This window comes from Atractosteus spatula, chromosome 6 (genome assembly GCF_055471065.1).
Source record: "Atractosteus spatula isolate fAtrSpa1 chromosome 6, fAtrSpa1.hap1, whole genome shotgun sequence".
NCBI lineage: Eukaryota > Metazoa > Chordata > Actinopteri > Semionotiformes > Lepisosteidae > Atractosteus > Atractosteus spatula.
In genome coordinates, this window is record NC_142711.1 from 38,226,948 (window position 1) to 38,250,156 (window position 23,209).

At 39.1% G+C, this 23,209-nt stretch overlaps 1 protein-coding gene across 2 annotated transcripts in view; it reads left to right on the top strand.

The window, feature by feature from the left end:
• The window catches only part of wwp1 (WW domain containing E3 ubiquitin protein ligase 1), a 57,033-nt gene that overhangs the window by 27,077 nt on the left and 6,747 nt on the right, over positions 1 to 23,209 (top strand). For both annotated transcript variants that reach the window (XM_088918435.1, XM_088918436.1), the window contains exons 10-24: positions 442 to 537; positions 2,032 to 2,206; positions 2,517 to 2,571; positions 3,456 to 3,540; positions 4,830 to 4,958; positions 5,570 to 5,642; positions 5,742 to 5,813; positions 5,914 to 6,002; positions 13,553 to 13,712; positions 17,450 to 17,583; positions 18,028 to 18,168; positions 20,487 to 20,607; positions 21,427 to 21,531; positions 22,121 to 22,217; positions 22,964 to 23,036. In XM_088918435.1, coding sequence (XP_088774561.1) covers positions 442 to 537; positions 2,032 to 2,206; positions 2,517 to 2,571; positions 3,456 to 3,540; positions 4,830 to 4,958; positions 5,570 to 5,642; positions 5,742 to 5,813; positions 5,914 to 6,002; positions 13,553 to 13,712; positions 17,450 to 17,583; positions 18,028 to 18,168; positions 20,487 to 20,607; positions 21,427 to 21,531; positions 22,121 to 22,217; positions 22,964 to 23,036 — 1,605 coding nt within the window. The remainder of the gene's footprint in view (positions 1 to 441; positions 538 to 2,031; positions 2,207 to 2,516; positions 2,572 to 3,455; positions 3,541 to 4,829; positions 4,959 to 5,569; positions 5,643 to 5,741; positions 5,814 to 5,913; positions 6,003 to 13,552; positions 13,713 to 17,449; positions 17,584 to 18,027; positions 18,169 to 20,486; positions 20,608 to 21,426; positions 21,532 to 22,120; positions 22,218 to 22,963; positions 23,037 to 23,209) is intronic.

Here is a 23,209-nt window from a genome sequence, read left to right on the forward strand (position 1 = left end):
ACCATCTCATATCTGTTTGGCCCAATTATCACGCTGGGTGTTGAATAGATCTTGTGCAAGCGCATAGTTTTTTGTCACTGTGAGCTTGCAAACAATCCCAGCCTGCCTGTGTCACTGCTTTAGGCAATTTAGGTTAAGGCTTTGTAGTCCCATACTGGAGGGGCATAAATTCTTCTCATTCATGAATGAGTTTTCCTGATCTAGTAATCCCCGATTCTCATGTTGATGTAGACTTAAAACAGCGATGCTTTACAACTGCTTATCAGCACCTAGTAAGAAAGGGGTTTGTACTTGCCCTAGTCACCACAATCTTTTCTGGAAGTGGGCCGGCGTGATGTCAGCAAAAGCAGAAAACAATTTGGGGGCAAAGTTTGTGAGGTGGAATGTTTGTAATAGCCTCTTTATTATATAATAATGTCTCTCTGGTGTTTGGGTCCGAAGGTGGGAGCAGAGGAAAGACTTGCATGGCAGGACCTACTATGTTGACCACAACACGAGAACCACAACATGGGAGAGACCACAGCCGTTACCACCTGGGTGAGCTGCAGTGGAGACAAAAACCACGGTTTCTGTCTCAAATGGTACTAGTAATAGGAAAAACAAAGTACAACGGAAGAGTAAGGAGCATCAGAAATCCCCAAAACTATAGTATATGAAATGTTCCTGCAATGGAAAGTGCTGTTAAGTAATTTATAATGTTGTACTGTCTTTTCAGTCTCGGGTTCTATTAATAATTTCTATTTGTCTTCCTCAAAATGCATTTAATTTGAATGTTTCCTTAGTTTGTCATAGCAATCATGGAGGTGCAGTGCAAAAAGAAAGCCGTCCTGCCTATAAAGGCAAGAGTGCTTTGGAGGGCTCCTAAGAGGCTCGTCCTGTGAATCAAAAAGCATCATAGTTCAGATGCTACTGTTTGAGTCAGGACTGCTTAAGCATTGGCTCCTAGTTGACCAGGCACTAACAAGCTGCAGCTGTACAAGAGTGCGCTGAGGTAGCGTCAGCATGCTGTACAACAGTGCCCTCCTGTGGCTGCTGTGTGCCCACGAACTTGCAGTGCTTTCATCACCCAGTGCGTGCTCTGCTCGGGGCAATGTGGAGGAATGGGGGGCAGCCCGTCGGTGCAAATTCTGGAGGAAGGCGTGCTCACACTTTTCTATGCTGGCCTGTGTAGCTCTGAGCAGACTTTTGTGGACATTGCCCATTTCAGCCTTTGAGTAGGGATGCCTCCTTGTACACACAAAACTTTTTAACCTAACCCTAACCTGAGCTGAAAGGATAGAAGGTTGTGCCCCTTTTAGGCAAAGCAAGAGGACGTGTATGAAAAGTAATGGGACCCAGATTACATACGTGGAGATGTGATTTAAACATGTCTTAGATACATTTTTGTGTGAAAGTAATCTCTGTATACGCACATCCTAACCAACATAGTTTTCCAGAAGGAAGGCTTGTGTGCTCCATAGATTTGATTGTATGTCAGCCTTGACTCGGGGGAGGGGGGGGTATGAAACTAGTTGGCTTAGCCAGTAGCATAAATGTCATACAAGATGTTCATGAAAGACAACTTTTTTAGGATGAACATAAGCTGTGACAGATGATCATACACTATCTCCATACTCACAGCAACTAGCAAGCATCATCGGTTTAATAAAAACTGCAGTTTTTCATTAAAGTGTTAAAGTAAACCAGGTTTATTTCCAGACCTTCATAGTTTTTGGAACCAGGCTTTTTCCATTGTGAAATTCAGAAAACATTTTTTTTATAATAACAACCAGGTTTAGAACATTAGATAATTATGGAAAGTGCTTAAAAGACTTGTGCTTTAAGGCATGGAGGTATTTTGTTATTAAATTATTAAATCTTAATATTGACTTGTTTGTCGTAGCGTTCTGGCATTACAGGGGAGTAGTTCTATAAGACATGAAATTCCCCAGAATAAGTGTCCTTTCTGGGGGAGTCAGTGTGGGGTGAAATGATGTTGCTGTGAATGTGTTGCATAAACTGTTGCTGATGTCAAGGTGTTCATTTCTGCAGCTGGGAGAGACGAGTGGATGACAGAGGAAGAATCTACTATGTAGATCACAACACCCGAACAACCACTTGGCAGCGCCCTACAATGGAGTCTGTCCGCAACTTTGAGCAGTGGCAGTCACAGCGCAGCCAGCTGCAAGGAGCTATGCACCAGTTCAACCAACGATACCTCTACTCGGTATGCTTTGGTGGAATAGTTCATTTTAGGTCCCATTACGAATCAGAATTTTTAAACGGATGAACTGTTCTCCTCAGTTGCTTTCTTACTGGACTTATTAACATTTTGAGATTAATTTGTTAAGGCCAGCAAACGTGTAATTCTCTTATGGACAGAAATGTCACTCTTCCAGCAGCTGTTAAAGCAAAACATCCAGCTAAACACTTGAGTGACTTGTCAGGAGCAGAGAATACAGGTTCTCTGCAAAGGCCAGGTTTTTGTGATTTTTTTTTTCTCCCTCTAATGTAGATCTTTATTTTAATGTAAACAGGCCTCAATGATGTCAGCAGAAAATGATCCATTGGGTCCTCTGCCTCCAGGCTGGGGTACGTATGATATGAATTCCAGACAAGCTCTTTTGAATTGGGTAACTAGCAAGAGTAATCCCTTGTCCGTTTTTCAGAGGCAGGGAAAGCACAACAGTTCAGTTTCCTTTCTAGTGGTGATGTTTACATACAGGACAAGTTAACATGTTGGTAATTATAGCTGTAATTCCACTTGTCTTACAAAATTCATTAAATTCACGAATGCAGCTGGGGGAGACAGTGTTTGAAGTTGCAGATTGGATTGCCTTTGAAAACTGTTTAAAGTTTCAGTGAAATCTCTAGACAAGCCTGGAGAACCATTTGAATGTTTTTTTTTCCTAAGGATGTATAACTAGCTTGGAAAACCATAATTTTTATCAGCCCCAAAGTTTAAAGAATGATTAGTTTTTCCTACTGAGTGACTGCTGGAACAGTGAAGAACATGCCAAGTGAGGTTGGCAATTTATTTATTGTTATTGCTGGTTTGAATCCAGGCCATGCTGAGCTGCTAGTAGTTGTAGACAGCAGTAGATTCATTTTCCTTACCACAGCACTTAGTCTCAGTCACCTGTGGAACAGTTCCCCAGCGAGATCAGTTATAGCCTTCCTGGAGCTTTTTTGTGTGATTTAAAATATCAGCTGTTCCAGATCATGGTAGACCTCAATATCAGAGGGCCACCTTACCTTACATGTGTTTGTGGTTGGATGCTGTAGAGCTGCATTTATATGGAGAAGGTATAAGTGAGAACATATGGAACTGGGCTCGGGCAGTTTATTTAGAATGTCACAAGCACAATGTAAACAAAGCCTGCCTCTCATTCCTTTGACACAGAGCTCAATGTGCCGTCCAGTGGTGAGAGACTTGCCCAACCTCATCTGTGAAGCTCTTTTTCTGTTTTTTCCAGAGCGAAGGGTGGACTCTAACGACCGGGTATACTTTGTGAACCATAACACCAAAACCACACAGTGGGAGGACCCTCGCACTCAAGGGTGGGTGTATGAGGCCAGTTGTTTTAAGTTTTGTTGCAAGTTTTCCTTAACTTGGATTTATCACAGTTTGTAACTTGTCTAGATAAGTGAACTTTTTTGATCAAGGGATACATATACATAATCCTGTGTGCTCTAGGAAAACCCTAGTTCAAATAAATCTTATAACAGCCCCTCAGTATATTAAATATAGCACTAGTATGTGTCAAAAGCAGTAGGGCAACATAGTTATGATGGCTTAGTCAAGACATTTCCAATTCTGAGTGCAGGGACACCTTGTTTTGTTGGCATGCAGAGAGGCTTGCAGGATTTCTGGGAGTTTCCCTATATAAGGTTTGAGAACCTCTGGATCCCATGTTCCCTAGGCTGACAGACAGTGCTAAAGAAGGGCTTGAAGTCACTTAGTATCAAAACTAATTAAAAGGCATTACATGGTCCTTTCCTCTATCTTATTGCCTAAAATTTGATTTTTTGTGAAGCATAGAGACTTCCAAATTAATGTTTATTATTTGATGCTAAGAACAACTTGCTGCTTTAATTTATAAATGGATGATGAGGGGGAAACGGCAGCTGGTTTGGCTCATCAGCCTTCAGTTCATGGACACTTGCCCTCAGTGTTAATGCAATTAATTCTTGTTTTCATGAATTTTCCTTTAATGGATTAAACATATGGCTTCTTTGCAGTGTATTAATATTAAGTTTCTCTCACCTGTGTTATTGGGGAAGAACCCTAACCTAGCAGCAGTGATCTCATCACTCCACTATAGCATGAGGAGTTTGCTTTTCACTGTGCATTAAAATCCAACTAAAGGTACAAGAGCACTCTTTAAGGCTTATGTGCTGCACCCGTCTATTTCTTGTTTTTTTTTAGTTCAAGTGGCCATTCCAGCCTATTAAATCTATAAATAAGAGAAATCTGTAATGATGGGCTTTCATGATTTTGTAGCCACAAATGTATATTATCCAGCTTCTTGTGATTTTTTTAAAGCACTGCCCTTTATACAGACCTATAAGTTGTCACACACCTAAAGAAGGCTCCAAGTTGTTTTCTTTCTTCTCTTTTCAGAATGGAATAAACCTATTACTTGTTTCTTTGCAGCCTACGCGTGCTGACGCAGCTACCCACCTGAACTATCAGTTGTAAAGATGCAGTAACTGCTTTAGATTATGTGTTATCATGGCTGTTTTATTTGATAGGTTATTTTTTTTTGGAGAAGACATGTTATAGAATAAACTAAGGCTTGGAGCTCCTGATACAAAATGATGCTAGTGATGCGTCTTCTTTGGAGCAGGTTGCAGAATGAGGATCCACTTCCTGAAGGCTGGGAGATCAGGTACACTCGGGAGGGGGTGCGCTACTTTGTGGATCACAACACCAGGACAACCACCTTCAGTGACCCCCGCACCGGCAAGTCCTCTGTGTAAGTGGGCGACACCAGGAGCTCAGGGCTGACTCAGGGCTGGTTTCAGGGACACAGGCTCTGTGTCCAGCTGTGGAGGCAATGGGGAGTTTGTACTGGTAATAAGAGGAAGCTCCAATGCTTCAGCTGTAAAGTGGATGATTACTAAATCTTATCCTTCTAAACATTGTTGTCAATTATTCCGGTCTGTTAGAACCTGCTAGACAGTAATGTAAGAGCATGAAATATAGTACAGTATATATACGGTGTAACTATAAAACTATTTGTGTGTTCTGTTGCTCCCAAATTGTAATGCGTGTCAGTCAGATTGTTTCTGTAAAAGTGAATAGCAGGTGTTTCGATAATTTGACAGTGCCGTTTAACTCTGGAAATACTTTTTAACATTACATTGCTTTTATGCACATTTCATTTCACTGATATGCACCAGTTTGGGACTAATTAGCAGTAGGTAGTCATTTTGTAGGTACTCTACCTTAGCAGCAGTTTGCTCATTTGGTTTCCTGCCGGATTGCAACCCATACAGATTCATTTGTGTTGTGGGTTTTTATAACAGTGTAGGACAGTTTACTAAGACAGAACACTGTAAAACTGTTTCTCTTACTGTCTTGCAGCACCAAAGGCCCACAGATTGCATATGAACGCAGCTTCAGGTGGAAACTGGCCCACTTCCGCTATTTATGCCAGGTAATGGCTGATGTATTTTAAGCTGTCTCAGTCCTCAGTAGGTTAATTTTTCCTACAAACTCAGCTCAATCTCTGTTTCTGTGCCACATGTCTTTACAGTCTAATGCACTGCCCAGCCATGTAAAAATCACTGTGTCCCGACAGACATTGTTTGAAGACTCTTTCCAGCAGGTAAGACTTGTCTTTTTTCCTGTCCATTAAATTTTACTTATGTGTTTGTCATCATCAGACCTGGTATTGAAATTAATCCTGCTGGTTTATGTGTTTGCAGATTATGGCCCTGAAGCCTTATGACCTGCGGAGGAGGCTATATGTCATATTCAGGGGAGAGGAGGGATTAGACTATGGAGGACTGGCACGGTGAGTGAGCAGGAGGCAGAGGTTATATGTATTCGAAGCCTTACCATCATACACCGAAATTTTCTCTCCCAGGGAATATCTGTCTATAAAACCTAATGTATTCCCTCCTTCTCTGGGTGACCTCGGATACTTTTACAACTTTTTAAGATGGTCCTGCATTTGTTTATACAGCTGCAGCCATTCAAAACAAGCGGGTGATACCGCATTAAAACACAGTGCGCTTGTTTCAGTATAACTCAAGTTACCGTATAATACCATATTAATACCGTATATTCTCGCATAATACCGCATGGTACCGCAAGTAAAATAATAGTATCCGGAATTTCCGCAAGGTGGAGCTAATAAAGCTCAACCTCTCATGTACAACGTTTGAGCTGTCGCCATCTAAGTCTTTACCGAAGATATTACTAATAGTATTAATAATGAATGACCTTGGACAAGCTGTAAACTCAAAGTATTACCCTGGTCCACATTCTTTGTAACCGTCTTTGTAAACGAAAACATCTTATTTTTTCATTGACCGTCTTTGTAAACGAAATGACTTTATTTTTTTAATTAACAAAAAGTAACACCACAGCATTTCGTTGATCCAATCACGCATTTGTTTCCAATCATGCAAAGTACAGTAATTTTTGAGAATCTCCGATTCACCACGCCTTTCACATGCTCATAAAAGATATTGATTTAGTAACATAAACATATTACTGTATGCAAACTGTACTGTATATGTATATTTAATGTCTTTACTGTGCACGTTTTAGTATTGAATATTTATATGGAATTTTACCACTGAAGGGAAATTTTAGTAGCATAAAAAGAATAGGAGCATAACGCATGTGAAGGTCATAAACGATATTAATTTTGGAACATAAACATAAAGTATTATGTAAACTGTATATGGCTGGTCTCGGTACTTTAAAGAAAAAATACACACCAGTATTCCATTTCTCCCTAAACATTTTAAGCATCGAAGTCTTTAACTAACATGTGAAATAACATGTGTATACAGTACTCTGTGAGAAAAGTGGTAGTTTTAAGCTTTTCTGCGAAGACGCTCGATACCGGAGTAAACAAGCATACCTTTAGAATTTGATTAATAGGGAATATAATATGGAATCGCATATCTAAAGAAATTAATAACGATATAATTATATTCATGTACTGCAACACAAACAGTAGTATTGTATATACTGTACACAAACAATGTGTAGGGCTGTTTCACCATTCGTCATGTGACCGTACGAGTGGCGTGATGGTCTAAGTGCCTGACTTATAAGCGAGAGGTCGGCTGTTCAAATCCAACTAGCGCCAAGAATTTTCTTTTAACAAACATTTCTTTGAAAAAATAAAATAGCAATATTATGGACAATTAATTGACTTTTTTATATTTCTAAATATCACAACATGTTAGAATCCAAGTCATTTTTTAATAACAACGAATACTTATCACCGTCTTTCCCTCTGATTTAAAAGGTTATTAATAATATCTTTGGTGTCGCATCTTCCCAGTTTAGCTGATCTTTTGCTGCCTACGCATGCTTAAACAGCTCCCTGGGTAAAATACTTGACTGAGAAAGCTTTAGAGAACTTAACATTTTCATTATCAACAAATTGTAAATATGACATTTACATTGGCGTTATTAATTTTTCACTTGAGTGTATGGAGGGGTGTCACCTGTTAATGAGAGCAGACCCCCCCCCCCCCTCTTAGGCTGCGCAAACGATTTTTTACATTTTTATAAAGAAATAAAAAATTTGATATAATGATATTGTAACGCTACGGGGTTTTTGGAGGGGGGGCAGCGGTTCCCCCGGGTTCCAGTTAGTGTGTGATTACGCATCAGTGAAAAACCGGAGGTTTAAAAAAAGAGAATTAGCTCACTGATAGTTTTATGTGGAGGCTGTGGACATTTTCACAAGTCGTGGTCTTCAAAATGCATTTGGTTTGAAGGCTTTCTGTGTTTCCCCTCCAAAGATATGGACAGAAGAATATTCGAGCATGGTCAAAAAGCGTGGTTTTTATGGTCTGTAGCTCAAATCCTGCTTAATTAAAAATAAGACACAAGAAGAGTATTATTGGACAATGTTGTGATGCTAAAAAAATCAATAACGATATTAATTCAAAGATCTAAATATATTTAACGCTTACGCCTGACATTAGAGGTGCCCGCCTGCGCAGTGACCACTCGACAGCCGTAACGTCCCTCAGTCAGGCAGTGAATTTCATTGAAAGTTGGAAACACAGCTTCTGTTTTTGTATTTCATCTGCTAATGAACCTTGCTTTATGTTTAAAAGTATGGTAATTAAAAACCATTAATTCTTTTGTTGAAGTTTAAATAAAGTTGATGTTTTGTCTTTTGGCTAGACTTGACTTTTTAGCCATGAGATATACAATAGTTTGTCATTAAACAACCTTATGTTTATTAATCTTCCTTGTTATGCACAGTGAGAATAAAATGTAATGAGAATTAATTTAATCACAGAGTGCTCATAAATTGTGCTAGGAAGAAAACAGATAGGTGTTCTGAAAGGTCACATATAAACAGGTTTTCGATGGACAGAATGATAGATTAACATATTGTAGAGGAAAACAGTATAGGCATCGTTGATATGAGGACTTTTGAAACCAAATTTCCCAAATTTAATATGTGCTTTTCTATATTGGTACAGTAGGACTAATAAGTTCTAGTAAAAACTTACAGTATTCAGAATTGGTAATGGTTAGAAATCCCATTTTGTGATAAGGGACTCTGGTCGTTATCCTAAACGGAAAGCAACTCAGTTTATACTACAGTATATTTCGCTTTGCTTGGTAAAATTTGCATGGTCACTTGTTCTCAATATTTATAGATATCCATCAATACCACATCAATCAATGCTATTATCAGTTCAGGGAAAGATATTCTGCTTGCAATATGCATGAAGGTGTGGCTTTTAACAGCAATTGTAACAGCTTTTATCTGTTACTTAAGGGTGGAAATATTCCATTGTAATAAGAAAAGGAAGTAGATAGATTACATAGGTTTTTATATAATACATGCATTTAATTTACTATCCTCAGATGGCCGTTTATTCTCATTATGAGAGCTTGCATTGTTGGAATTAGCAAGCTAATTAGCAGGCAAGCTAATTCCAACTGAATAAATTATTTTTTTCCTCAAATATAACAAAGAGAATTCCATATAGTACAAATGCAAGCAGTTCTCATGGCCAGATTCAAATTTTTTATCTTTAATTTTTATGGGTATGTGGACACCTTTTCAAGGGCATTTTGTGAAATAAAATAAATTTGTAATCAGTGTTCAGTAAATGTAATGTTAAGATTGAGAGTTTTTGCGAAATCCCTCAGGGACAGGACAGTGTCTTTCTGGGATATTGATTAGGCAGAGCTGCAGCAGGAGATGCTTGTCAGCTCTCCTTAACTCAGTAACGCTGCACCTCCATCTGTATTATTCTTTGTCTTTTTCTACCAACATCTTCAAGAACACACCTTCATGTTAAGTGAAAAAAAAACAATAACAGAGAGAAACACTGCCTTGAACCCTAGAAAATGACAAGTTTTAATTTTAGTGTTTAGTTTATAAGGTTGTTATTTTAGTTGGTTTTGTTACATTATTAATTTGGGTGTCTCCTCTTGCCAGAAAGCGCTAAAGGCACTCTTGCATTTTGAGTGTGGTTTTTGATTTTTTTAAATTGCAACCCATAAATAAAGATGTTTTTAGGTCACATATCCACAGCTGGCAACTTTTTCATGAATGTTCAAAAACATGATGACATGAGAAAGGGTTACCTGTAGGTTACCTGATAACTCTTGGGGTGAGACACTGGAAGTGAATTGCAGAATGCTGGAAATACACAACTCAGTAGAAATGGCAAGCAGCTTGGGTGTGGGAGCAGAGCATAAGCAGGGTTGATCGTCTCCCAGTGGATCTAGAAGACTTCCCTGAAGAATTTCTCTTGATCTGTGAATCTCTTTGGGCAAGACCCCACCTTACAGGGGAATCTCAGGTGGTTGTCTCTACCTTAAGCCCTGATGATACTTAACGTTTCAAGAAGCCACTGTCCTCCAAAGTTCAAAAAGGACATTGAGTGTTTCCTGGAGTTCACTGGTTATTAAAGATTTATTAATTACATCACCACCACTGGACCCCTGTCATTGAACTCGCTACAAAAGGTAACCCAGACACAGGTTAGAGGATGGATCAGTACTCTGCTGCTTTCCAGACTATTACAGATCAATTCTGCCAAGTCTCAGTGTTGCACTGCTCTGACCTTTCTCACCTCTTGAAGATGATGTATAGCTATAATGGTTATAGGCATAGAGTAATATCTGTATATATAGTACTGTAGCTGTCAAGCATTGTGGTGCAGTGCCTTTTTTTCCTTCAGTTGGTTTAATTCAGGTTCAGTACATACAGTACACTGCAGACCTTACACTCCATGCCTATTGCTACAATTAGCATCTCAGGAACAGCAACAGCATGTTGTTGATTCCATGTGAATATCGTTTTCAAATGTAATAGCAGTTACCAAACTTAAAAAGGAGGGAGATTTTCTTTATTCAAGCCTAAGGAGTCTTGAGAGAGAGCACATTTCGTGTCATTGGTTTTCACCTGTGAAACAAATTGCCAGCTGAGTAGCATTTGGAAAAATGTTTATCTTTATAGTGACTGCTTTGGGTTGTATGGGTAAACCTGGTTGTTGTTTACTGCTAGAATGATCTGCAAAGCACATTTATGTGAGCAATCCTGCTAACAGGACCTTTAGTTTTTACATGTACAGTATTTAGATCTCAAACAGTTTCCTGTTGGAATTAATTCTATTTAAATATAGTGAACACCTTAGAAGTTCAGCTTGCATTTTTCATTGGGCTGTTCTGAAACAGAAGTAATTTAGAAAATGCTTAGTGTTCTTTATCTCTGTGAAAACTGCTATCAATCACATGCAGGAAAAGGTTGGTTAATTAGACAATAGTGGATTAGGGGTGGCATGGTGGTGCAATGGAACCCTGGACTGTCTTCTGACAGTCGCTGTTGTGAATGTCTGTAGATTGTATCTTATTTTTAGTTTTTGTTTTGTTTCACATTAATTTTATAAGGGAGAGCGTCATAGATAAGACTCCCTTGCCCCCATCTTGATTAAAATACTTTTATTTTTTCAAAATCTGGCAGTGCCAGACAGAATTCACATTCGCTGTAGCCAAAGGGCCTTGCAGATCAGAAAATCAAGGAACGAAACAATTCTCGCGCCCGGCTCCTCAATGGAATCACTTTAACCTGCTAATGCGTCAAACACATTTACTGGCGTATTGTGTTTTAAAGAAGATGAGAGTTTTTTTTAAATTCATTTTAGAGTGTAATCTATACTGAAAAGCTGTATTTATTCAATACCACTTGATAGTTACATTAATAGAGATAAGAATTCAATTTAATTATTTTAAACTATATTACAACATCACAATGCACAATGCAACATAAATCGCTACCTTTGTCTTCTGCATAATAATGTTCACCTCTCTGTCCAGCAAATTAACAAAAGTAATAATAATGAGCTTTATTGTATATAGCGCCTTTAAAGGTGGCTTCTCAAAGCGCTTTACGGGATAAAAACAACAATAACAACAATACTGTATTTCACTGCACTTTGACAGATCGTCTTTAAATCAATTGTTGTCAGAATTTCCACGCCTCCAAACTAACAAGGGCTCTGAGAATGTCCCGTGGGCTTTTCACTGATAATCTTGTGTTAACAAAAACAGAAGTTTGCTTAAGAGTTGTTAAACCGGTTTTTATCTATCTTTCGGCACAGCCAGCCGGCTGTTGAGTGGTATTAAATGCAACTTTTTTGTATAGATGACTTTGCTAAAATGTATTTAAAAATAAAAACGATTACAATTGGCACGCCTGTAGCTTTTTCACGAAACCTCCTTGAGTTACGAAAACACTTGCTTTTGTGTCACATTGTGACTGTTTTCATAGCCTTCACTATGTCGTTATTAAGCCATTTTTTTACCACGCTCGAATATTCTGTCCATATCTTTGGAGGGGAAACACAGAAAGCCTTCAAACCAAATGCATTTTGAAGACCACGACTTGTGAAAATATCCACAGCCTCCACATAAAACTATCAGTGAGCTAATTCTCTTTTTTTAAACCTCTGGTTTTTCATTGATGCGTAATCACGCACTAACTGGAACCCGGGGGGACCGCTGCCCCCCCTCCAAAAACCCCGTAGCGTTACAATATCATTATATCAAATTTTTTATCTTTATAAAAATGTAAAAAATCGTTTGCGCAGCCTAAGAGGGGGGGTCTGCTCTCATTGACAGCTGACAGCTGAAACTCCTCCATACACTCAATACACTCAAGTGAAAAATTAATAACGCCAATGTAAACGTCGTATTTACAATTTGTTGATAATAAAAATGTTAAGTTCTCTAAAGCTTTCTCGGTCAAGTATGATAGTTTACCCAGGGAGCTGTTTAAGCATGCGTAGGCAGCAAAAGATCAGCTAAACTGGGAAGATGCGACACCAAAGATATTATTAATTACCTTTTAAATCTGAAGGGAGATCTAAAGGGATCCCCACACGATACCGGTTCCTGCTTCTGGAGCGATTCAGAGGGAAAGACGGTGATAAGTATTCGTTGTTATTAAAAAATGACTTAGATTCTAACATGTTGTGATATTTAGAAATATAAAAAAGTCAATTAATTGTCCATAATATTGCTATTTTATTTTTTCAAAGAAATGTTTGTTAAAAGAAAATTCGTGGCGCTAGTTGGATTTGAACAGCCGACCTCTCGCTTATAAGTCAGGCACTTAGACCATCACGCCACTCGTACGGTCACATGACGAATGGTGAAACAGCCCTACACATTGTTTGTGTACAGTATATACAATACTACTGTTTGTGTTGCAGTACATGAATATAATTATATCGTTATTAATTTCTTTAGATATGCGATTCCATATTATATTCCCTATTAATCAAATTCTAAAGGTATGCTTGTTTACTCCGGTATCGAGCGTCTTCGCAGAAAAGCTTAAAACTACCACTTTTCTCACAGAGTACTGTATACACATGTTATTTCACATGTTAGTTAAAGACTTCGATGCTTAAAATGTTTAGGGAGAAATGGAATACTGGTGTGTATTTTTTCTTTAAAGTACTGAGACCAGCCATATACAGTTTACATAATACTTTATGTTTATGTTCCAAAATTAATATAGTTTATGACCTTCACATGCGTTATGCTCCCATTCTTATTATGCTGCTAAAATTTCCTTTCAGTGGTAAAATTCCATATAAATATTCAATACTAAAACGTGCACAGTAAAGACGTTTAAATCTTTCCACGACCGACCAACGCATCAAGAGCGCCCGTCGGTCATTTTGGCCAACCAATCACGTACCGCGTGATGACGCTGCCAAATGCCTGTGGTACGTGTTTGTGCCGCGCACTTTGAATGCTGCATCTGTAAATTAAGAATTTTCCCATGTCAGGTTCATTTCATAATGCATTCCTGCTATAATTTTGTTTTTTCAGAGAGTGGTTCTTTCTGCTTTCCCACGAGGTGCTGAATCCCATGTACTGCCTGTTTGAGTACGCAGGCAAGAGCAACTACTGCCTGCAGATCAACCCAGCGTCCACCATAAACCCTGACCATCTGTCCTACTTCTGCTTCATTGGTCGTTTCATCGCCATGGCAAGTGTGCTCCTCCTAAACATTTTTCCCCTTTTGCCATTTCGCTTTTGGTTTTTAAACCTCGTGCCCAGTTTATATCTCAGTCTGGAATTTTGTTTCTTTCTACTGCGTTACCACTTAACAAAGAGCAGTGTTTCTGTCAGAGGTTTCTTGTCCTCACTGTGACCTGGTCCAGGGAGAACCAGGCTCAGGCATATGTATCTCATTGTTGCCTGATGTGTCCAACAGAGCAGCCTTTGTGTGGTGAGGTGGGTTTTCCATTTCTTCCCACATACCTTCAGAAAGTATTCACCCCCCCATTGATTATTTCTCGTTCTGCTGTGGTGCAAAGTCAAATTAAAGCATATTTAAATGTGATTTTTTTCCCTCCTGTAGGGAGTAATTCTTTATAATGTTAAAATGAATTTAAGTATTTTGATGTCTTTAGAATTATATTAAAAATAAAAATCTGAAAATTACTTGATAAGTATTCACCCCTTTGTTTCAACAACTAAATTGGGTGAGGTATTCAATTATCTTGAGAGATCACACTAAATACGTTAACAGGGTACACACTGTGTTCATTTCGAATCCACCTGTGTTCAGTTGCTTGATTGCACAGTAAATATCATTGACTTTGTGAGGTCTTACAACTAAAATAGCAGATCAGATCAGCCCTGCTGTCATGAAGACCAAGGAGCTGCCCATGGAACTTTGATAAGAAGTTGTTAAGAGAGAAAAAAACTAAAGAAATAAAAAGATTGGCAAAGCTTTGAACCTTCCTAGGAGCACCATGATGTCCATTGTAACAAAATGGAAAAACATGGCACAACCCAGACACTACTAAGATCAGGCCGTCCTACCAAATTGAGCAACTGGATAAGAAGGGCAATTGCCAGAGAAGTGACCAAGAGGCCAGCTACAACACTGACAGAGTTGCAGAGCTGTTTGGCTGAAATGGGAGAAACTGTCCAGACATCAACAATCTCTTCAGCACTTCACAGATTCACCTCTTTGGGAGAGTGGCTAGAAGGAAGCCAGTTCTGAGAAAGGCCAACATTAAGTCATGCCTAGAGTTTGCTAGAAGCCATTTGAAAAACCTGAAACCTTTGGATGAAACTTTTGTATTCTGATGAGACTAAAGTTGAGCCCTTTGACCTAAAAGCAAAGCGCTATGTTTGGCGCAAACCAAATACAGCCCAACACCCAGGTAACGCCATGCCTACCGACAAGCTTGGTGGTGGCAGCATCATGCTCTGGGGTTGCTTTTCACCAGGAGGAACTGGAAAGCTTGTTGCCATCAAGGGCAACATGGATGGAGCCAAATCCAGGCAAATCCTTGAGGAGAACCTGTTTCAGTCAGACAGAGATCTGTGTTTAGAGCAAAGATTCATTTTCCAGCAGTGCAATAACCCAAAGCACATGGCAAAAACTATCAAGGAATGGCTTGAAAAAAAGAAGGTTAGTATTCTTGAATGGGCAAGCCAGAGCCCAGACTTGAATCCAATTGAAAATTTGTGGTATGACCTGAAATTTGCTGTCCACTGACGCTCTCCATCTAATTTGGCGGAGTTGGAGCAAATTTGCATTGAACAATAGACACAAATTCCACAATCTAAATGTGCAAAGCTCATACAGACATACCCAAGAAAACTCACGGCAGTAATTGCTGCTAAAGGACTATGTACAAAGTATTGACTCGGGGATGAATACTTTTGTAGATGAGAAATGTAAATGAATGTTTTTGAATAAAAATATTTTTTATTCATAAATGTGTTTAATGTATTGTGTTATTGAAGGGAGAAAATATTATTTCAATGTGTTAAAATTTTGAAGTGTAATAGGAACAAAATGAGAAAAACTTCAAGGGGGTGAATGCTTTCTGAAGGCACTGTATATCCCCTCAGTTCCCAAGCTGGCTGGGCACCTCCACTTGGCCATAGTGAGCACACATAGTAGCCTCTACCACCCTCTGGATGGGGTCTTTTTAAGATTTTGATTTTTTAACATGAATGTGACCTGCAGATAGTCATTGGTGAATGTTCTGTGAAATAACAGTGGTATACTAGACCTCTGAAGAGGTTTGAGAAGGAAGCTGTAGCAGTCTGTGGAAAGGAATACGGAGCAGTGGAGCTTGTCTCTCCTTTACATACATGGTTCCACAGCCAGAACATGGTGTATTCTTTTCTCTTCACTTTCCAGCTTGGATTTAACCTCTATTATAAGATTCTGTATTTGTGCTTTTATATGCATAGATGTCAGGTATTTCATGAATATCAACATGTAGTACTGTGCTTGCTTTTGAAACTAGAGTCACTTTTACAGGTAGGTTTTGACATGGATACATGTACACTGTTTTAATAAGGAAAACTATTAGGCTTTTGAAGAAAGTTAAACATTCTTGTATAAAAGTCATGCATGGTGGATTAATCAAATTAATTTAAAATAGTGAGCAGTACATCTAAAACATTTTGCTAAGCCTTGATTTTGAAATGAACTGGGATCCATTCTAGTCTTGGTAATCTAGTGGGGACTGTGTGTTTTTTCTGACCTCCCAAGGATGTGTTAGCTAGATTTAGACTTGTTACTCAAACTGGTCTGTGTGATGGACTGTTGTCAGTCCTGCCTTGGGCCGTATGCTTCAGTGAGGTTCTAGCTTGCATTGCGAAGATCAGCAGCTTACTGATAATGAATGGATAGATAAGGGGATTTAAAGATAAAAAATTAGGAGTAAGCTTTCAGCACTGAACTATCATTACTTAAATAATGTATCTACTCATTTATCCACTTCTGATTGGATGATGTGGTTGCTTTAAGGGCTTGATAATGGCACTCATAGGACTATAGCCAACTGCTGCTTTGAGCTGAGTATCTGCAGCTCAGTGGGAAGGGCAGCTCACTTTCACAGTACTGCAAGAGATGCAAAGAACTGGTTACTGGAAAACAAAAAATAAATCGTCTGAGAATTTTTTTTAATTTCCTGAATGCTTGACGTAGTGGTGACTTGACCTTTTAGGAGTTATTTATTGTTGTGGATGAAAACTTATACAAAACTCACACACTTTCCAAGTCTTGAGAAAATGTATTGTTTGTGGAATAAGTTCAAAGTTAAAGGATGCAGTACAATGGGAAAACCCTACGTCACATTGCACACTCCTTTGAAAACTTTTCCTCAACTGCCTTTTCAAAGCTAGAAGATATATGACTTGTTATATAACATCCATCAGTGTGGAGCATAGTTGCGTTAAGGTTTGTGTGTGTACTTCAATTCTGTTTATTGTTCAGTACACAAACTTCATGCCTCTTTGTGTGCCAGCTTTATTTGATGTTGAATTTTAAATACAAAGAATTATACTGTATATACAGAACAGACAACTAAGAGATGTATTTGTGTACATAAGAAACTTTCTTTTACTCAAAGTGTTACTTTGTCTGGAACAAAGTGCTCATATAGGCTTATATAAACAATATTATGATCTTTCAACTAGGTGGTTTGTTTGGATTTGGTGATCGATCAGCTATTAGAAGTTAAAATGAGTAAAATGGACTAGACTGCCTTCTCTTGTTTGTAAGAACTTGTATGTTTTTAGAACTGATACCCCAAAATTTTGAAATCTCCACAAGGATAGCATTTCACTGATCTGTTGTACTGGTGTTTGTCTACATTTGAAGAGTTCTCAAGAATAACAACTCTTTGTTAATAACAAGTTCCTCTGTCTTGGCCTAATTGCTGTTTTCTTTCCCTTTCTTTCAATCAGGCACTGTTTCATGGTAAATTCATTGACACAGGGTTTTCCCTGCCATTCTATAAGCGCATGTTGAACAAGAAGCTCACAATCAAAGATCTGGAATCCATCGACCCAGAGTTTTACAACTCTCTTATCTGGATAAGGTATGCTAAGGTTTTCATGCAAACAATTAAAATATATGTATACAATTGGTGTATATAAGGGCAGCTTGGTGGTTAGCATTGCTGCCTTGCAGTGCTGGGGCCCGGGGTCCAGTTCCAGACCTGGGGTGTTACCTGTGTAAAGTTTGGACTGTGGGAGGAAACCAGAGCACACAGAGAAAACCCACTTGAACATGGGGCAAACATACAAAGACATGCTGGAAAATTGGCTTCTGGGAAATTGACCCCAGTATGAGTGAGTATGTGTCATTCTGGCCAGGAGAGGCTCCGGCTCCCTCACAACCCTGAATTGGATAAATTAGAAAATGGATGGATAGTTAATGTAAAATCACAAAAAACATTTTTTGAGTGTTAAATGTTTTCATATCTATGTGTAAAAATGTGTGCATGTGCATATTTTACCAGAACTGTTTTCTGTCACAAAAGGGACAACAACATCGAGGAGTGCGGATTGGAAATGTATTTTTCAGTGGACATGGAAATTCTGGGAAAAGTTACCTCACATGATCTGAAGGCAGGTGGTGCAAATCTGCTGGTGACGGAGGAGAACAAGGAGGAATACATTGGGTAAGACTTCTGGGTTCCTACTGTGCAATGTGTCACACTCCTCCCCTGGGCACAAGATGCCAAAAACAGTCCTGAAGACTGACAATTGTCGATTATCCTTTCTGAATATTCAGATCAATCTTACATGTTAGGTAAAAATGGAAATTTGATGTTAGTAGGATATCATACTATTAAACCAAATTAAAGTGATTCTGCACAGTCTTGATCAAAGATTCCCACTAGAACTGTCAGCTTGTTCCCTGTGAAGCAGTGATGTAGCCAGCGATTTCTTGTACAGTGCAATTCCTAGAACTGCCACACTGTAGGGCATCATAATGTCATGACAAAGACATTATTTTAGCGGTCTGTTAGAGGTAGGAGCATGCTTGTTTACAAGCTAGAGAAGAAATCTTAAGCACTAGGATAATTTCATACTGTAGCTCACACCTTGGCAGCATGGATGACCATGTAGTGTAAGGACCACAGGAGTCCGTAGGATATGCTTGACTTATTATTCCATTGTGAGCTGCTTGATGTTGTTGGTATTTTTTCAAGCCATTTGTCTGGTAACTGGCACAAAAACTGTACAGTGCCTTGACAATGTGTTCAGCACCCAGCCGTTTTTTACACTTAAGAATCTCACAGCCTGGAAGTTTTTTTTAGAATGGGAATTTTTATTGTGAGTCACATTTATCTTTACAGAGCCCCCCCATAAAAAGAAAGCTGATAATAAACCATAAGTCAATTAAAAATAAAAAAAATGAAATGTCATCCTTTAATAATTATTCATCCCCCTTGGTCAATACCCCTTGGTCAAAGTAGCATATCACCCTGCAACTCACAACTGGCAACCCACTGAAGCTAAGCAGGTGTGAGCCTGTTCAGTACCTGGATGGGAGACCTCCTGGGGAAAAACTAAGGTTGCTGCTGGAAGAGGTGTTAGTGGGGCCAGCAGTGGGCACTCACCCTGCGGTCCACATGGGTCCTAATGCCCCAGTATAGTGACGGAGACACTATACTGTAAACAGGTGCCGTCCTTCGGATGAGACGTAAAACTGAGGTCCTGACTCTCTGTGGTCATTAAAAATCCCAGGGCGTTTCTTGAAAAGAGTAGGGTGTAACCCCGGCGTCCTGGCCAAATTTCCCATTGGCCCTTACCAATCATGGCCTCCTGATAATCCCCATCTATGAATTGGCTTCATCACTCTGCTCTCCTCCCCACTGATAGCTGGTGTGTGGTGAGCGTTCTGGCGCACTATGGCTGCCATCGCATCATCCAGGTGGATGCTGTACATTGGTGGTGGAGGGGAGTCCCCATTACCTGTAAAGCGCTTTGAGTAGGGTGTCCAGAAAAGTATAAGTATAACTATAAGCGCTATATAAGTGTAAGCAATTATTATTATTAATTAATTAATTATTATTATTATTATTATAATACTTAATTTAACCGTCTGGCAGTTATTGCAGCCAGTCTATTAAATTTGCACATTGAGGTAGAGTATTATTTGCCCATTTCTCCTAGCAAAAGGGCTTAAGCTTGGTCAGGATATTGGGGGAGCAGCAATGGACAGCAAGTTTGAGGTCTTGCCACAGATTTTCAGTGGGATTAAGGTTAGGACTCTGATTGGGCCACTCAAAGACATCACTTTTTTTCCATTTTTAAGCGACTCTAGTGTTACTGTCCTGTTGAAAGACAGACGTCTTCCCCAGTTTGAGCTTTTTGGTACAGGGTATCAGGTTTTGTCCAGGATTTGTCTGTAATGCGCACCAATTATCGTCCCATTGATCCTGACAAGATTGCTAGTCCCTGCCTCTGAAAAGCATCCCCATAACCGCTGCTACCACCGCCATACTTCACAGTGGTGATGGTCTTACGTGGCTGCTGTGCAGTGTTTGATTTGTGCCATACATACTGCTTAGCATTCAGGCCAAGCGTTTCCTCTTTAGTCTCCTCAGACCACAAGACTTTCTGCCACATCTCTGCAGTATTTTCTAGATGGCGTTTTGCGAGCTCTTCTGCAGACAAGGATATGGATTTTTTTTCAACCAAGGCTTCTTCTTTGCAACCCTCCCCTTTTGTGTAATTCCTTGGAGATTGTTGATCTATGTATGTTATCTTCTGTTGCAGCCACTGACTTCTGTAGCTCATTCAGTGTCGCTAGCTTCTTCTCTGGCAACTAAGTTTAGGGGGACAGACTGATCTAGATCTGAGCGATAAGTCAGAGACTGCATCTCTGAAGGCATGCAAGTGCCTGTTTTCCATAAAAATCAAGGCACACATGGGCCAAATTGAGTTTATGAAAGGAAAACTGAAGAAGGTGTGCTTGCGTTGTGCACAGGCTGATGGCAGAGTGGCGCTTTTCCCGGGGAGTGGAAGAACAAACCAAAGCATTTTTGGACGGCTTTAATGAAGTGGTGCCTCTACAGTGGCTACAGTACTTTGATGAAAAGGAGCTGGAGGTAAGGTTGAAAAGACTGCCAAACTCTATATACTAATACAGCTGCTTTCCCTCAGTGAGATTTCCCTGGTGATGATCTTTATGCATAGATCATTCCACATAACCTAAGCAGAAAAGTGGGATTTTGTTGCTTGACCCTTTCCAATCTTAATAGGAAATTGATCTGGGTGGTTTTGGTACTTTTGAGTTTAAAAATTGTAGTTATTCTTTCTTAATGTCCACCTGACTTGACTTTGCAAAAGTCAACCAATAGTGAAAAATTGTCCTTAAATCTAAAAATTCTCCTGGCCTCAAAATAGATACCATTATGTGTCGCACCTTATTTCACTAAAATGTTGTTATTGATTTAAGAACCTTAGAAGGCAGTCTTTAAATTCTGTGAAACTCATTAATTCAGTCTCCCTATAGTGTACATTTAACCTCCCTGAAAATTGGAATTTTGCAATTTAATCTGTTTAGACCAAGATGGAATTGCAAGGAAGCACAAGGTATAGAGCTACCAGATTTACATAGAATGCTTTGGCATCTGTGCATTTTAGCTTTTGTGGTTCTTGTTGAGTAGGTGTGGAGCTGCTTTGCTATTTGGAGACTCTTGGTGCAATGAGTGCAATGAAACTCGGCTTAATGTGCAGAAACCTTTGTCCTTTTCATTTTATTACACCCCCTTTAATATGCAGTTACTATAGTTCCAGTCTGTGCAGGTGGTACACTCTAATTCGTGGGAATTAAAAGGGAATGTGTAGGTTACCTGACATGCTATTGTGAAGAGACTCCTCGGATCACCGGGGAGGGTGTGTAAGCAGAGTTTGTGTTTTTGAAGGTGATGCTGTGCGGAATGCAGGAGGTGGACTTGCAGGACTGGCAGAGGAACACCGTCTATCGCCACTACACCAGAAACAGCAAACAGATCATCTGGTTCTGGCAGGTGTGAACCCCATAGTACTAGAAACAGACCCTGAACACCTTTTTAAAATACAGGGAATGCAAAATATCATTGACACTGTCAGTCTTTGATCAGCCTATAGTAACTTCAGAAGTTTGGACCGCAGTCAAGTGTTTCCACAATAGTGTGCTAGACATGAACTGTATGTATTGAAATTGAGTAGGATATTGATTCATCAATGTATTTCAGTGATATTGAAATAACAATATTGTTTTTCAGATGAGACTTTGAGAAACATGGTACTTTCAAGTGACAACGCAATTGGAATATAAAAAAAATATATATCTGGTACTCAGACAATTGTTCTCATTCCTCTGCACCTGCAGAAGCAGATGCATTGCATAAATATTTTTTCCCGGTCTTTCTCACTTTTCTGTCATTCCCTCTCCTTTTTTCGGTCTTGCTCCCAGTTAAAGGAGAGGGTGTATTAGCTTATTGAGGGAAGCAGTTCCAAAATTATGTAATGTAGTGCATATTAGCATAGAATCATAAATAAGGCACAATTAAAATGTAAAAAAGAATAAAAGATCATGATCAGGTTAGGCAAGTGTCTCTCTTCCTCTCTGGGCAGTTTGTGAAGGAGGTGGACAACGAGGTTCGTCTCCGACTGATGCAGTTTGTCACGGGCACCTGCAGGCTACCTCTTGGGGGTTTTGCTGAGCTGATGGGTGAGTTGTTACTGTGGCATCTGTAGTGACCATGAAACAAGTAAATTGTAATCCCAGTACCTCTCTTATTAAACTTGTGTTATGATTTTAATTAATTCTGTTACATTAGATATAAGAGGATATCTTATAAACAATGAATATTAATAGACATGGTTTGGGCAATGCAATTCAGGTGTCCTGAAATACGATTTATCTATTTGGTTGAAAATATTGTAATGTTTAATGTCATTTTTATAAGTACAAAGGACATAAAATATACTACTAATGCAAGTATCTTGCTAAAAAGTACAACAGTAGCATCCAACCGTATATTTGAGCTCACAACCCTTCTTCTAAAGTTCAGATTCCTAACAGGAATTATTTGAGAAATTAGATAAGTCAACCATTAATCTATGTAAATATGCATTTGCAGTCAAATGTAAATCTTAAATGTGTGGAGCTGAATGTTTTTCGATGCACAAAGTCCTCATCTATTGACGGGACATGAGGCAAACTGGCCTTTGAAATCAGAAATGATGATTTTTCATGGCTATAAATGGAAAGAAATAAAATGATCATGTCCTTTTTCTGGGACTATTTTTGCAGTGATATTTACAAGATTATTATGATTAAAAGTCTATATCTGTACAGTAATGGCCCTTGTATTGACTTGCTTTTGTTTGTAATTTAAGCAGGAAGAGAAACTTATTTGTTTGTTTCTGTCCGATTATATGGGCTCTGGATGTTGGTTTCTTTCTTCCTCACAGGGAGCAATGGTCCTCAGAAATTCTGCATTGAGAAGGTGGGAAAAGACACATGGCTGCCCAGGAGCCACACATGGTGAGCATGTCTGTTACCACAACTCTAATACAAAACTCTTTGTAGCCAATACTTAAAATTGTGCTGCCTTCATTACTGTGTCTCGTGTCTTGTCATTTGGTGTCAGGTTGTAGTATAAATTCATAATGAGTGCTGCAGAGGAGAAGGGGCAGAATTGAAAGAACACACTTTTA